Source organism: Oratosquilla oratoria, chromosome 8 (assembly GCF_046742065.1).
Source record: "Oratosquilla oratoria isolate Oo_2021 chromosome 8, ASM4674206v1, whole genome shotgun sequence".
NCBI classification, from domain to species: Eukaryota; Metazoa; Arthropoda; class Malacostraca; order Stomatopoda; family Squillidae; genus Oratosquilla; species Oratosquilla oratoria.
Window position 1 is genome coordinate 17,145,408 of NC_134784.1, and position 16,959 is coordinate 17,162,366.

General features: G+C 37.3%; 1 protein-coding gene across 1 annotated transcript in view; it reads left to right on the forward strand.

Annotated features, from left to right (window-relative positions):
- mIF2 (mitochondrial translation initiation factor 2) overlaps positions 1-16,959 on the forward strand; it is a 195,012-nt gene that overhangs the window by 27,063 nt on the left and 150,990 nt on the right. Inside the window, exons 3-4 of the mRNA XM_076188967.1 lie at positions 4,196-4,301; positions 6,266-6,446. Of these exons, the coding sequence (XP_076045082.1) occupies positions 4,196-4,301; positions 6,266-6,446 (287 nt within the window). The remainder of the gene's footprint in view (positions 1-4,195; positions 4,302-6,265; positions 6,447-16,959) is intronic.

Here is a 16,959-nt window from a genome sequence, read left to right on the forward strand (position 1 = left end):
ATAAGCCTTCACAACTACACTTAGCAAGCTGATCCCTCTGAAACTACTACACACACTTGTCCCCCTTTCCCTTGTAAAGTGTATACAAGCACTCCTCCAGTCATCTGGCACTCTACTCTCTCTTAAACAAACATTAAATAATCTCACCAGTCAGTCCACCATCACTGTACCTCCTTTTTTCAGACATTCTGCATGACATCCATCCTACCCAGGTGCCTTACCTGCTCTCATCATCTTAACTGCCCTCACTTCATCTTTCCTTATTTCTCCTCCATTTTCCTCACTCATCACCATCATTTTCTTAGCACTTATCACTGCAAGTACCTTTCCCTCCCTATCCTCCTTTACATTTAGCAACTCAAAAATACTTTGCCCATCTTCTTCTTACTGCCTTCTCTTCCATTATCATCACTCCATTTGCACCTTTTACCTTTTTTTCCTCCACTTGATTTGTCTCCTCTTCCTCTTTTAATTTATTTCCAAAACATCTTTTTATTGCTTTCAAAATTTCTGTAATACTCTTAGCAATTGATAGTTTGAGAAATTATTTTTTGAGCAATTTATTTTGAGTCATTGATTTCAAAAAATTTACCTTGATCCCTGTGGATGTGTGGTGTCTAGCTGGATTGCTTTTGATCCAACCAGTGGGTGACAGGGATGACCTTTCATCTACAAGGAGTTAAGATAAAAGGGAAAGAAATGGGTGATGAAGTGGAGTGGGTTGGGTCATGGTGGACCCCTCGTATCAGAACCTTTGGTATATAGATAAATCACTTCATTATTTCATTCAGATATATGGTAACTTGTTTGGTATTGAAAGGGGTTATTTTTTAAATAAATGTTATTTTCTTGTTTAAAGCTGAAATAGAATTAATATTTCTGAGATATGGTGTCTGAAAAAGAAATTTTTCAGTAATGGATAGTGAGAGAAATGCAAAGGTGGGGCAGAAAAAGTGTGTTTAAAACAATCTGCTGGATTGGGTAGACTAGTATTGATGTAGTTTGGGCATATGGTAAGAATGAAGAGTGTGTTACCTTTCAAGCAGAAGAGAAAGAGTGCAAAAGATAGGAATGAATGGATGAATGGGTGAGCCCCTTGAGGATGTCCTCTTCTACTTTATAGATGGGTGGATAAGGAGGATTGCCTAATGACAAAGCAGTGGAGTTAAATCAGATGTTGGGTCCTAATAAGTGTATGTTGTGCTTTGCTTCACTGCATAGTACCAAAGCAGTGTGGTTGCAGACAAGGTGACAACACTGGCATCCTCGCATTCCCACTTTTGCCTCATGACACCTACATAGGTGTCATCATATGGAAGAGGTTAAAACCAAACCACCCCTCTTATCTGAATACTCAAATAGTAGGGGTGGTTTGGTTTTAACCTCCTCCATACAATGTCATGAGGCACGAGTGGGTATACAAGGATGCTGGCATTGTCATCCTCATTATATTAATTTTGTAGTTGTAGATGAGTGATCTCAAAATTCTGTGTTTATTGTTACTCAGAATGAAAAAGATAGCGACACTGCTTCTGACCCAGGGCAGTGGACAGGATGCAGGGATGACCCATCATCCAGGAGGTGCCAAGATAGGAGGGTGGAGGGGAGTGGAATATATGGGAAATGAAATGGGTAGGAGTATTTTCTATGCCTTTTTCTTTTTGGCTACCCCCCCATGTAAGAGGGAAAAAGCCTTTGGTATGTGTATGTATGTAGAATGAAAAAGAACAAGTAAATCAACAGCGACCATATATTTTATATTGCGAGTTTTGTGATGTATCATTGAATCATCATACATCAGGCATCTGATGCTGTGTGCAAGAATTTGACTTGTATTGAAGAGGTTAATTTCTGAAGTAGATGTATGCTTTGATTTGACCAGCTTCCCTTGTAAGTGGGAAAGGGCCTTTGGTCCATAAAATAATGATGTTTGTTGACTCAGTTTTAAGTGACTGGAAACCTACAGCTCCACAGTGGCTGACGATAGTCCTTGGGTCCTTACATAGATCTCTCTTGAATTTTTTTTTGGGTCATTGTGCTGTATTAATATTGGACAGGTTCTCTGTAATAAACTTGTAGAAGAAGGAGGGGAACCATTGATGGTTGTCAGCCCCTCCTATGTATTTACCTAGTTGTATTTAACGGGATGAGAGCTATGCTCGTAGTAACCAGCTTTTGTATTCCTCCACATCCAGTTTGTTCTTAAAATCTCGTATAGTTTTGGCACTCACTTTTCCCCATTTAGTTTGTTCCAGACATCAATCACTGTGTGAGAAGCTATTCTTTTTCAAATCTCATTTGTAACTGTCCTTCTTTAGCTTCTTGTTTAGGGTTCAATATTTTATTCTCTTCCAAGTGTTTGATCCATTTGCTCCTGAAAACTTTCTTGTATATTTTTGCTACTGTGCTTGTAAGGGATACCGGTCTGAAGTTTGTAGGATCTTCTTTGTTTCCTCCTGTATATATTAGTACGATGTTTGCATCTTTCCAATCTTGTGGTACCTTTCCTTCTTTGAGTGAGAAGTTTATTATCTTGTATAATTTGTCCATTAGTTCATCTATACACTATTTCAGTATCCAATTTGCAATTCCATCCAGTCCATATGATTTCCTAACATCTAGGTTTTTTATTTGGTCTCTTATTTCTTTCTGTGTTACCTTTATTTCTTTCATTTGAGGGGATCTTTCTCGTCCATCTTCCCAAATTTGTGAGCTCTCAATTGTAAAAACAGACCTGAAATGTCTGATCATAACCTCTGCCATTTCTATGTCATCTATATATTCTTTATCTCCTTCACGCAGTTTTACAATTTTGTATTTGTCTTTTAATTTATCATTTACATATCTATAAAAGAGTTTAGGTTGATCTTTACATTTGTCCATAATATCTTTTTCATAGATTCTTTTTTTTTTCCTGTGTATATTCACATATTCATTCCTAAGTTTTATGTATGTTTGCCATTTGGATATTTTTTGTCTTTTTTCCATCTTTTCCAGGCTTTGTCTCTTCTGTCTTTAGCCTCACTGCACCTTTTGTTATACCAACACTTTATATAAATCTCTTTTTGCTTCTTCTTTGGTACATATTTATCAATTCCTTCCTTGTACTTTTCTTTAAATATGTTCCATTTGTCTTCCATCTTTGTTTCCTCTTTGGAAAATTTATCCCAGTTTGTGTTTTGGAATTTTTTTCTAAGTTTTACAAAATCCGTTTTGTTGTACATTAACCTTCCTTCTCTATGTTTTTCATTCCTTCTCACATTGTTTTGTTCTTTTAATTCAAACTCTATTAGTATGTGGTCACTCTTCCCAATTGGTGTCTTATACTCCATTTTGTTCACAATATCAGGTTCAGAAGTGAATACTAAGTCTAGTTTCAACAGTTCCTCATTGTTTCTATATCTAGTATTTTCCTTAACCCAATGTGTTGAGGTATATTTGATGGTCATATATAGCAGAATGTTGCTCCAAGTTCTTCTCCCCCTTTTATTATCATTTCTTCCCAGATTATATCCTTTGCATTAAAGTCACCCATAATTACTATGTTACCACCCTCTTTCAGTAACTCATTTAAAACATTCATTTCGTCCTCCAGTAATTTAGAATGATCACTATCAGACCAGGCCTGTGTTTTTGGTGGCACATATACTACTACAAATTTTCTGCTTTTCATATTTTTATTTACAACTTTAATCATAATTAATTCCACATATTTGCCTTCATTTATCATTTGTCACGTTTAAACCCTTTTTGGTCAATATCGTGACCCCTCCTCCCTGTTTATCTGTTCTATTTTTTTGCCCAGTGGTTGTATAGACCTTGTCCCACCATACTTGTTGATAGAGGGTCTTTCAGTTTTGTCTCCACAATTCCCATAATGTCAGGTTTTTCTATTTCCAGATAGTCATTTAATTCATTGGTGGAAGTGATACAGTTGAAGTTGGGACTTGTTGAGGAGAGGAAGTGTCAGCCTCCAGACAGAGTGAGGGTTTTGATGGGTTTTGAAGATGGGCAGCAAAGAGATTAATTTCCTGATGTCCATCTTGCAGGACTCCCTTTCAGGTGTCATTAGCCCATGGTACAAATATATTATGGAATGTTGGAAAATCTATTTTTTCCCATATCTACTGACATGTATTTGTTTTTGTTTTCTGTTACAATTATATTTCCTATAAGATTAATGTATTTTTAACAGAGAGGACCAAATAACGATAAAGATTTGAAGGAAAAACCCAAGATTGTGACCATATGGAAGAACATGACAGTACAAGAACTAGCAGATAGTATTCAAAGAGATATAGGTGGGTAATGAATGATAGATTTGTAACATAGGAGTATCATTAGATGGAAATCATCACCAGAAATTGTGTTGATTTACAGGATGATATGTATGTAGAATTCTCATGGAATAGGGGCACAGTAGTCCATCAAGTTTCCCAACATCTTGTGGTAAGTTTTCTGTGGGGTTTATAACTAGGAATTGTTGTTGGAGTATTGAGTCTGGTCTGTCTTGAAGGGCTTGTTTAGTGTCCTGTTTGTATTTACCTAGTTGTATTATACAGGAAGGGAGCTATGCTCATGGTGATCCGCCTTTGTATCTTTCATTATCAAGATTTTTCTTAAAATCTTGAATAGTGTTTACACACACTGTTTCCTTATATACCGTAATTTATTCCAGGTATCCACGACTCTATGTGGGAAGCTATTCTTTTTCAGATTTCTTCTATAATTATCCTTTTTGAGTTTCTTTTCATGTCCTCTTGTTTTTCTGTTGTTCCATTTTAATAAATTATCTCTTTTGTGTGGAGGTGGTACTTTGCTCTAAATGTTTGAGTAATATGCTTCTGTGTTTTTTTTTGTTTTTTTATCATTATGTTGATGTTTGTGAAATATAGTGTGAAGGGTGTGTGGTGTTTAGGATTCTGGCATAGAATTTTGTTCTTACAATTTTCATGTGGTGTTTCATGCAGAGGATTTTGGTTTCTATATTAAGGCATTCAATAAGGATGGTTTTGGTGTACCTTTTATTACTCTCAGTGCTTCATTCTGTAAAGTTTGTGTTCAACTTGCTGATTGTTGGAAACCATGCTGAGGAGACATAGTCTACAGTGGTTCTTATGAATTGCTTACAGATGGTTGATAGTTTCTATTTTCCACAATCAGTGCTTGTGATGAATTTAAGTAGGTTTGTTTCCTTGTTGATTTTTGCTGTTAGGTCTGATATGTGGGCCAGAAATCATACGAGTATCAAGTGTGAAGCCCAGAACTTTAATATTCTTTTCCAGTGGAAGGATTTGGCCATTTAATCTTATCATAGTGTAGTCTTTTGATTCATAGTTGTCCAATGTGAGCACTGTTAATGTTAATTTTGGAGTGAAGCTTTCATTCTGTTATTTTTTGAGCCAATGTTCTAGTTCAAGTAGGCTCAGGTGTTCTTTACTATTATTTTATATTTAATGCACTGGGTTATTATTTTCAGGTCATCTGTATATGAGAATAATGTTGGTGTTTAGTTCTGGTTCTGTAACTGGAAGATTACTCATGAAGAGATTGAACAGAAATGGTGAAACTATAGCACCCTGAGGGACTCCATTGTGTCAATTTTTTCCTGAGATTTGGTTGTTTTGGGTTACTCTGCACATTCTTCCTGCTATAAAGTTGATTAATCACTTTTCAATGTCATAAATATGTACCCCACTTATCTTTTTGGATTATCTTGGAACCTTGTCAGAATCCTCTTTTATATTAATGGCTTCCATGACTGTTTTTTTTTTATTATGCCAGTACTTATGTGATGTTTGTCATTAGTTTGCTGGTGGGGTTGTGTTCCTTGAATCTACATTAGTTGGGAGATATGGGTATTCCTGATTTAATTCTTGCTGCTATCAGCCTTTCCATTAGTTTGGATATTGTGGATATCAGTGAGATACAAGGTGATATCAGTGTGATACAGGGTTTTCAGTGGGCTTGTTAGGTTTCAAAACAGGTATAATGTGAGGAGTGACTACTTTTAACTTTTTTCCTTCTTTTATATTTCCCTCCTCGAATCTGCCATTCATCTTCTGAGTATCACTTTTTTCTTCTTTTTTTCCCTCTCCAATTAGATGCAAAGCATGGTGCACTTACTGTATGTAGATAAATCATACATATATTCATAATTAAGGCAGTAATGATCTGTATGCTGGAGTTTATTTTTATTATTAAAAAAAATTATATTTGATTAGTGTGTATATGCTCATAGACCTAATGTACATTTTGGTTTCAGATGAACTTTATGAAATTTTTCTGTATGTGGAAAATAGTGAACAGTATGATGGTCCAGATGTGCTCATAGACAATTTGAAAGTTTCTCAAGATGCTGTTAAGAGAGCAGGACTTCGTTTTGCACTCAGAAAGTCACTACCTGAAACAAGAAAGGAGGCAAAAGATGTTGATGTCAAAAGAAGGTTAGTTATAGACTTCAGATAGAGTTGTTCAGGATACTAAAATATCACTGACATTTGACTGTAAGAAAATCAGGAAGAAGAGCCATCCAATTGCTCATCTAATTGCTATATACCTAGTTGTATTTTATGGGAAGAGAGCTATGCTCGTAGTTACCCATCTTTGTATCTTTCAGCATGAAGTTTGTTCTTAAATTCTTGTATAGTTTTTGCACTCACTGTTTCCTCATCCAATTTATTCCAAATATCCACCACTGTGTGGGAGACTATTCTTTTTCAGATCTCTTTTATGACTATCCTTTTTAAGTTTCTTTTCGTGTCTGGTTTTTCTTTTATCCCACATGAGTAAATCATCTCTATCAAGGACTTCCATCCCTTTCATAATCCTGTAGATGGTCAGTAGATCTCCTTTTTCTCTTCTTTGTTCCAGGGTTGGTAGTTCGAGTTTGGACAATCTTTGTTCTTATGTTAGTTTGAAGAGTGTGGACTAAACCTTAAGATTTTGTATATATGACTTCCGCAATTTTTCTTCCACTTCTCTCATACAAAACATGTAACTGGCAATTGTGGTCTTCCTCATTTTCCTTTTCCTCCTTTTCTTATTCTTTCTTTTCAAGCACCCCAACAGGATACCTTTCTGTTCATAACCAGGTCAGATGTGGAAAAAAAATTATAACAATGATAAAATGAAATAAAAATAAATAAATATTAGAATAATATAAATAATAATAAAATAAATGCATATGTATAGTTAAATAATAAACAAACAGGTAAATAGTAAATAATAATAAATTGACAGATAATTAATAATAAATAAAAATCAAGCAAATAATAACCAAACAATAACAAAGAAACAAATACAGGAGTCCCTCAAATAACGCGGGGGTTAGGTTCCTGAAATTACCACATATGACCAAATCCGCGTATGCTGACTTTCCATATTAAATACCGAGAACCGTATGTATGTGTATGTATTTACCTAGTTGTATTTTACGGGAAGGGGAGCTATGCTCGTGGTGTCCCGTCTTCATATCTCATTTTATCTAAACTATTTTTAAATTCATGTATTGTTTTTGCACACACCACTTTCTCATCTAACTTGTTCCAACTGTTTATTACTCTGTGAGGAAAGCTGTTCTTTTTCAAGTCTTCTATGGCTGTCTTTTTTTATTTTCTTTCCGTGTCCTCTTGTATTTCTGTCATCCCATTTTATCAGATTCTCTCTATCAGTAATTTCTATGCCTTTCATGATTCTGTAAATAGCTATCAAATCTCCTCTCTCTCTTCTTTGCTCTAGTGTCTGTAGTTCAAGTTTTTCTAGTCTCTCTTCATATGATAGTTTTGAGAGTGTTGGTGCCAGTTTTGTAATTGCTCTTTGTATTCTTTCAAGTTTTTTTATACATTTTTTTGTACTTGGTGACCATATCGTTGCTGCATATTCCAATCTTGGTCTTATCAGGGTGATTAGGATTTTCGTCACCATTTCTTCATCCAGGTATGTAAATGCAACTTTGATTGTTCTTATTAAATTATAAGTTTCTCCAAAAATCTTATTTATATGTTTCTCAGGTGACATATTATTCATAACAATGACTCCCAGGTCCTTTTCATTTTCTACTTTTTTTATTCGTTCTTCTCCCAATTTATATGCTCCTGTTATTCTGTTTTTGCTTTTTCCAAATTCCATTATACTACACTTTTTTGTATTGAACTCCATCTCCCACTTCCTACTCCATTCCTGTACTATATTTAGATCTCTCTGTAGTGATTCACAATCTTCTTCAGTTTTCACTCTTTTCAGTAGTTTTGCATCATCTGCAAAGAAGCTCATATAGCTTTCAATTCCTTCATCCATATCATTAATATATATAGCAAACATTATTGGGGCCAGAACTGTTCCCTGCGGAACACCGCTTATTACTTCATCCCATTTTGAGTGCTGGTTTCTTATCACTCTCATTTTTCTTTCTTGCAAAAAGTCTTCCATCCAATTTAGTAGTTTTCCCTGTATTCCTCCTTCAGTTTCTAATTTCGTAAGCAACTTCTTATGTGGTACTTTGTCAAAAGCTTTCTTTAGGTCTAGAAATGCACAGTCCGCCCATCCATCTCTTTCTTGTATTATATCTATTAGCCTTGAATAGAAACATATTAAATTGGTGACGCATGATCGTCCTTGTCTGAATCCAAATTGCCTTGGATTTAACACTTTGTTTTTTTCTAAATATTTTACCCATCTACTTTTGATAATTCTTTCACAAATTTTTGCTATTGTACTTGTTAGAGAGACTGGTCTATATTTTGTAGGTTCTTCTTTATTTCCTCCTTTATATATAGGTACTATATTTGCTTTTTTCCAATCTTCTGGAACTTTTCCATCTTTCAAGGAACTGTTTAGTATGCTATGTATTTTGTCTGCCAGTTCATTCCTGCATTCTTTCAGAATCCAGTTTGCTATATCATCTGGTCCATGCGATTTTCTGACATCAAGATTACTCAAGTGTGTCAATATTTCATTCTTTGTTACTTCTATTTCTTCCATAGGGGGGACTTTCTCTTTCCATTCAATCTCTTCAGGTTGTATGTTCTCCCGTGTAAACACTGATTTAAAATGTTTGTTCATAATTTCCGCCATTTCCATTTCCTCAGTGTATTCAACTCCCTCTTGTCTTAATTTCTCCAAGTCTTGTTTGTTTTTCAGTTTATTGTTTACAAATCTGTAGAATAGTTTTGGTTGATCTTTACACTTTTCTATGACATCTTTTTCATATTTTCTCTTTTCCTCTCTGCACGTTTGTACATATTCATTTCTATAACCGGTATATATTTTCCATTTTTCAGGTCTTCTGTCTTTTTTCCATCTGGTCCAGGCTTTGTCTCTTTTGTCTTTTAACTCCCTACAACTTTTGTTGTACCAGCATTTTACATATTCTTTTTCTTGTTTTTGTCTTGGGACATACTTTTCCACTCCTTTTTTGTAAATTTTTGTCAAAATATTCCATTTCTCTTCCACTGTTGTTTCTTCTTTGTATATTTCTTCCCAGTTTTCTTGTTGAAAGAATTCTCTTATTTTATCAAAGTTTGTTTTTTCATACATCATTCTTCCTTTTCTATATTGCTCATTTCTTTTCCTATATTTTTCTTCATTAAGTTCCAGTTCAATCAATATGTGGTCACTTTTACTTATTGGTGTTTTATATTCAATCTTGTCCACTATTCTAGGTTCAGATGTAATTATTAAGTCTAGTCTCGATGGTTCTTCTTCATTTCTATACCTGGTGTTCTCCTGTATCCATTGTGTCATTGTATGGTCAGTAATCATCTCAAGTAGAGCGTTTCCCCATGAGCCGTCTCCACCCTTTACTGTCATTTCTTCCCAGCAGATTTCTTTGCAATTAAAGTTGCCCATTATAACTATTCTTCCTCCATCTTCCATTATTTTATTTAATGTTATCTTTGTGTCCTCTAACATACTTTTATGTTCACTCTCCTCCCATGAGGCTGTTTTCGGAGGCACATAATTTATCACAAATTTTCTGCTCTTCTTATCTCTGTCTTCCACTTCTATCATAATCATCTCTACTGTATTCTTTCCATATATGACACCCTTCACGTTTATATCCTTCTTAGTCAGGAACATAACTCCACCCCCTTGCTTTTTCTCTCTGTTTCTAATCCAATAATTATATGCATCATGTCCTACACTGTTGGGTGGTAGTGGGCCTTTTAATTTTGTTTCTACAATTCCCATTATGTCCGGTTCTTTTTCTTTCAAATAATCATTCAGCTCATTCAATCCTGTTATTAATCCATCTATATTTGTGTAAGACACTCTTAGTTTTCTGTCCCTTCCATTGTGTTCTCTGTTTCCCTTTTGTTTTTCTCTTGTATGTCGAACTGCCTTAGTTTCATATTCACTACTCTCCAATAGAATCTCTCTTTCTCTGACTCCGTTCTGCTCTCGTTTTTTTTCTTAGCTTCAAGTCTTTTCTGCTTTTCTTCCTCTCTTTCCTCTTTATTCATTTCCCTTTTTATCCATACCTTTTTATATTGTTCACTTGTTGCTAGTTTCCCTGTTTTGGATAAGATATTCTCTGCCGTCGTTTGTGACCTGAATTTAATCTTAATTGGTCTGGTCTTATCTGTACTATACTTTCCGAGCCTGAATTTTTCCTCAATTTCCTTCATAATTTCTGGTTCATCTTCCTGAACTAATTTTAGTAAACTGCTTACTTTTTCATTTTCCTCATTGGTTCTTGAGGTTCTATCTGGGTTATGTTTCTCTTCCATTCCTAATATAATTATACATTTCTTTTTGTCAGCTAAGTCTCTTACTATATTCTCCTTCTGTCTCATCACTTTAATAACTGAGTCTTCAGTTTGTTCTCTCATTTGCTGTTTAATTATATCAGTAAATGCAACTTTACTGTTTTCTTTTATCGACTTCCATCCCTCTCTGTTTTCTTTACTATTCCTCTTCAATTCCTCATTCTCCACCTTTACTTCTTTTAACTGTCTTTTCAGGTTTTCTATTTCATCAGTTAAGTTTTTGTTCGCCTTCTCTAGTTCTTCCAATTTTTCAACCCTTTGTAGAATGTTGTTAACATGACCGAACCTACGCTCCAAGTCCTCGATCATCTTATCGACCTTCTCTTCTAGTCTTGTCAGTCGGGGGGGGTTTGTGTCCCCCCCACCCTCTTTAAATCCCTGGAAAATATTCTCATCACTTTCTACTGTATTGCTCTTATCTATACTTCTAATCTTTACATTTTTATTAGACATTTCATCGTCGCTCAGCTGATCGGGGGGCCGTTTGTTTACCTTTTGCCTGTCTGCCTGGGCCAAGTCTACTCCTTCCTCATTTCCTTCCATTTCCCCAGCAATCCCTCCCCTTCTCCTCTTTCCCTACTTTCCCACTACCCCACGAGCAATTTTCCCCCCACCCTGCAAATACAATAGGCACTTCTCTTTGCTTTGGGATCCACGAAACTTCAATTTTCTTCAGAACGTCTTCTATGCCGTCCGTTTGTTGAAGTGTGTGTGTGTGCGTGCGTGTATGTGTCTGTGTTAACATGTACAAGTAAGCATGTACATGCGTGTGTCTGTGTTCATATTTGTGTGTACACGCACGCGCATTCACAACATACACTGGTTGTCTAACACATGTCTACATGTGCGTGTCTACACGTGTGTAAGCGTGTATATGTCTGTTTTTGATCTCCCAAACCACCACCGCCAGTAACAAGAACCTCAAAATAGCTCCAACCAAATCTACAGCAACACTTCTCACCAACTGGACAAAAGAACACAAATACATACCTCATCTCTACATCAACCACACTCTAATACCACACACAAACACACCGAAAATTCTTGGTGTAACATACGATACATCCATGTCTTTCAAACAACACATCACAAACATAAAAAACAAATGCACACCTAGACTTAACGCACTTAAGTCAATCACTGGAACAACATTTGGACAAAACAAAGAAACTAATATAACAATATACAAACAATGCATACGCTCAGTGTTGAATTATGCGAGTCCTGCATGGGCTCCTAATCTCAGTGAGACACACCACAACACCCTTCAAATCATACAAAACAAAGCCCTAAAAACAATTACAGGCTGCACAACTACAACACCTACAGACCATTTACACCATGAAACAAAAGTCCTCAAAGTCAAGGACCACCTCGACATGAGAGGCACACAAACACTTGCCGCGGCCACCACAAACACATCACACCCGCTACACTACATAGCAGAACACCCACACACACCAAGAAACATTAAAACAACACCCAAAGACCTTTATCACGCACAGATACTCTCTTCTCTTCCTCCACAACCACCAAATACCAGCCTTCGGAAACATATTCATAATCATATCACTCACCTCTCCATTAACACACTGAAAGACAACACACTGCTGCATGCCAGACCCCCTGATATCCACCCTTCTGAATCCTCTCTCCCACGAAAGGACAGTGTCCACTTGGCCAGACTGCGATGCGGTCACCACCCAGCACTTCTAAGCTACCAGAAGAGGCTGGATGAGCGCATTGTGAACAGCTGCCCAGGATGTAACACTTCACCCCATACCATACAACACATAATGGAAGACTGCATTATACGCAATCATGCACGCAAACAACACAACATACGCTCTATAAAGGATTTGTGGGAAAACCCAGTTTCGGCTATGGCATTCCTTGGGGAGACGGGACTGCTCGGACAGACAGTCTAGGGAACGACAACAACAACAACAACAAGAACCTCATAAGAGAAATTAAGACACGACAAGCGCAGTCATTATCAGACTTATTAGTTGTGTTCCAAACGAAAGAAACATTACACATCAACAGGTTAGGGCGGTAAAATTGTTTGCGATGTTGCCGCGTGTGTGCGTATGCGTCCCCGACTCGGCGCGAATTTTAAAACGGTTCTCTACATTTGAGATGGTTTTGAAATAAAATCCGCGTATGATTGAATCCATGTTATTCGAATGCGTGTTATTTGAGGGACCCCTGTAATATAAAATAAATGGTAGTCATTACAGCATCTTGCTTAGGTATTTATCTAAATGAATCTTAAAGCTTTGAACTGAACTACATTGCACTGCCTCTGCAGGAAGTGTGTTCTATTCATTAACTACACAGTTGGCAAAGTTGTTTCTACCCACTTCCAAATTAAATCTATATCCTGACAGTTTGAGACCATTGTTTCTTATCGGATTCTCATTCAGTGTGAAAATGTTGTCACTTTTGATGTCAATTCCCTTTAGAATCTTAAAGACCTGTGTCAAATCACCTTTGAGTCTATGCTTTTTTAGGGAAAACAGATTCTTATGTTTTAGTCCATTTTTGTATGATTTATCTTTGATATTTGGAATCAGTTTTGTGGTTCGCCGTTGTACTTTTTCTAATCTGTCAATGTCTTTAACCCCTTCCATACGGTGCCGCATACGTAGGCGGCATGAGGAGCAAGTGGATACGCATGGCTGCCATATCGACGTCTTGGTTATATTTATTGTAGTTGCCCCTGCGTAATGACATACTCTCTAAACTGTCTTCATCACATTTTCTATGGTTATCAAAATTCACGGGTGAAAGAGAGAACGATCGATATAAGCGGTGACTATATTTTATGATGCGAGTATTATTACGACACATCGTACGTCTGGCAGCTAATGCTGCCCACGAGATTTTGGCCTGTACTGAAGAGGTTAATGAGATTAGGTGACCATACGGAAACAGCATATTCCAAATGTGGATGAACTAACGATTTATTTAGCTTGTTAATGAGAGATGGGCTTTTGAATCGAAAAGATCATGCAGTCAACCCTAGAATCTTATTTGCTTTCTTAGAGGCTGAAATACACTGCTTAAATGATTTGAGATTGTTACTGATAATTACGCCGAGATCCTTTTCACTATCCATTTTTGTTAATGAATTTCCAAATAACTTGTAATTGAACTTACTGTTATTTTTACCTACGTCTGAGGTATTGGCTGCATGTTATTGTAGCAAAGTAGCATGCAGTTGATACTTTGGGGTCTATTTGGGGCACCCCAATGGACCAGAGCCACACATCATTTTGTCTGTGATAGTGGAGGACTCTTTTCATAGAGAAATGATGACACTTTTATTATACTGCGACTGTCCCTCCATTATGCTGTCCCCCAACCCTATGTTACTGTCCTGTACCATTTCTCTGAATATTCATTTCCTTTTTTTGCCTACCCGGTGGTGGGGGAAGAGAATGCTACCACCAAGTCTTTCCACTTGAGTCGTAAAAGGCGACAAAAAACAGGATGGGGGATGGGATTAGGAGTCCTACTACCTGTAGCCTCAAAGGGGACATTCCTAAAAAAAAAAGTAAAGGCACAAGAGGGTCTGGGAGTCTTCCAACCAGTACCCTAAGGTTTGGGTCTTTTAATGTGCATGGATGTGGTACAGATGAGAGTAAAAGGGAAGAGATAGGCAGTATGTTTGTGAGAAGAAAGATGGATGTGCTGGCTTTGAGTGAAACTAAAATGAAAAGGAAGGGCGAGTGTGAGTTTGGGAGTGTAGCTGGGAGGTACTCAGGAGTGAAGAGGGGACGAGGGAGAGAAGGGGTGGCTATACTAGTAAGTGAAGAGATAAGTAAGAGTGTAGTGGAGTGGAAGGAGGTTACATCAAGGTTGATGTGGATGAAGGTGAAGCTGGAAAGGGAAATATGGGTTTTTGTAAGTGTGTATGGGCCTGGTAGTGAGAAGAGCATAGAGGAAAGGGAGGCTTTTTGGGTAGATATAAATGAATGCATAGAAGGATTAGGGAGAAATGTCAATGTGTCGTGCTCCTTGTTTACAAATAATTATAAGTAAGTTTAAGTAAATGGTAGCTTTGGCTGAGATGGTTAAATCAACAAGGAATACAAACGTAGGTACATGTAATTATCAATTTACATTTGGTGGTGAATAAGACTAATGTTTCCTAAATATGTGACTTTTATTATGTGATTTTATTAATTTAAATTCAAAATAGTGAATGACTGTGATGTGTATGGGTGTGTGGAGGCTGGACTTATAGCCTTAATCATACAGACCTTACAACATCCTGGTTGTAGTTCTAACTGTAACCGCTAATCAATGAGCGTACTCACGGACTCACTATTTCTTAGTTCTCTGAATTAACACAATCTCTTCTTGAACTGATAGAACTGAACTTGACTCTGTTGTAACTTTTTAAGAATATCACAGAAGACTGACTTTTTCTCTGTTGATGGCCAGAAGGAAACCTCTGAATGATATAGGCTCCTCCTACAACTAATTTTGATTGGCTCCAAATCTTTCTGTATACTAAAATTGGCCAATGGGAACACATGCCTTTTCGTAAACATCTTATCATGTGCCTATTACAGAAATACTACTTCAGCAACACAACACATGGCTTGAGAATGTTTTTATGGCTCGAGAAGGGCCCAGCGTATGATGTATCATGCCCAGCACGCGATGCGATGACGAAAACTAGTATCGACTAGTATCACTGTCTAGTATCAACTAGTGGTGATAGTGGTGTCATCAAACCAATCACCACAAATGTAGTTGTATTGGGAGACCTTAATGCTAGGGTAGGAAGCAAACCAATAGACAGAGTGATTGGGAAGTATGGAATTCCAGGTAAAAATCGTAGTGGAGAAATGATGGTGGAGATATGTCTTGAAAGAGAGTTGATGTTAGCAAATACAGTGTTTAGGAAGAAAGTCAAGCATAAGTACACATGGGAGAGGGTGGTGGATGGAAGGGTGGCAGATAGAGCATTAATATAGTGGTGACCAGGAGTATGGTGGGAAGTGTTAACCCCTTCCATACGGTGCCGCATACGTAGGCAGCATGAGGAGCAAGTGGATACGTGAGGCTGCCATATCGGCATCTTGATTATATTTATTGTAGTTGCCCCTGCATTTTTACATACTCTCTAAACTGTCTTTAATCACATTTTCTATGGTTATCAAAATTCACGGGTAAAAGAGAGAACGATCGATATAAGCGGTGACTATATTTTATGATGCGAGTATTATTACGACACGTACGGCTGGCAGCGGCTGCTGCCCGCGAGATTTAAGGCCCGTACTGAAGAGGTTAAGGATGTACATGTTCTAAGGGGAGAGAGTGGGGGAATATCACATCATTTTCTGGTGGAAGGTAAATTGAGGGTGGAGAATAGGTGGAGAAAGAGGAAAAGAGCAGAAGGTAGGGAGGTACTTAGAGTGAACTGCTTAAATGAAAAAGAAAAGGAGAAGGAATATAAGAAGCTGAGAGAGGAGTGGGGGGGAGTGAAGGATAGAGTAAACTAGGAGTGGAGGAGGAATGGGGATGGTTCAAGGAGGGAGTTATAAGGTGTGCAAAGATGGTGTGTGGAACAAGGAGGGCAGGAGGAAATAGAAGGAAGGGTAGTGAGTGGTGGGATGAGGAAGCAAAGAAGGGTGTAGAAGAGAAGAAACAGGCATTCATAGATTGGCTACAAATTAGGACGAGGGAATCGTATGAGAGGTACAAAGTAAAGAGAAGGGAAATTAAGCATGAGATAAAGGAAGCAAAGAGGAGAGCAGATGTGAAATGGGGTAAGAGTATGACAGAAAATTTTGAAAGTAGTAAAAAGATGTTTTGGAAAGAAATTAAAAGAGGAAGAGGAGGCAAATCAAGTAGAGAAGAAAAGGTAAAAGGTGCAGATGGAGAGATGATAATGGAAGAGAAGGCAGTGAGAGGAAGATGGGCAGAGTATTTTAGGGAGTTGCTAAATGTGAAGGAGGGTAGGGAGGGAAAGGTAGTTGCAGTGGGAAGTGCTAAGAAAATGAGAGTGATGAGCGAGGAAAATGGAGGAGAAATAGGGAAAGATGAAGTGAAAGTAGCTGTTAAGATGATGAGAGCAGGTAAGACACCTGGGTTGGATGGATGCCATGCAGAATGTCTGAAGAAAGGAGGCACAGTTATGGTGGACTGGCTGGTGAGGTTGTTTAATGTTTGA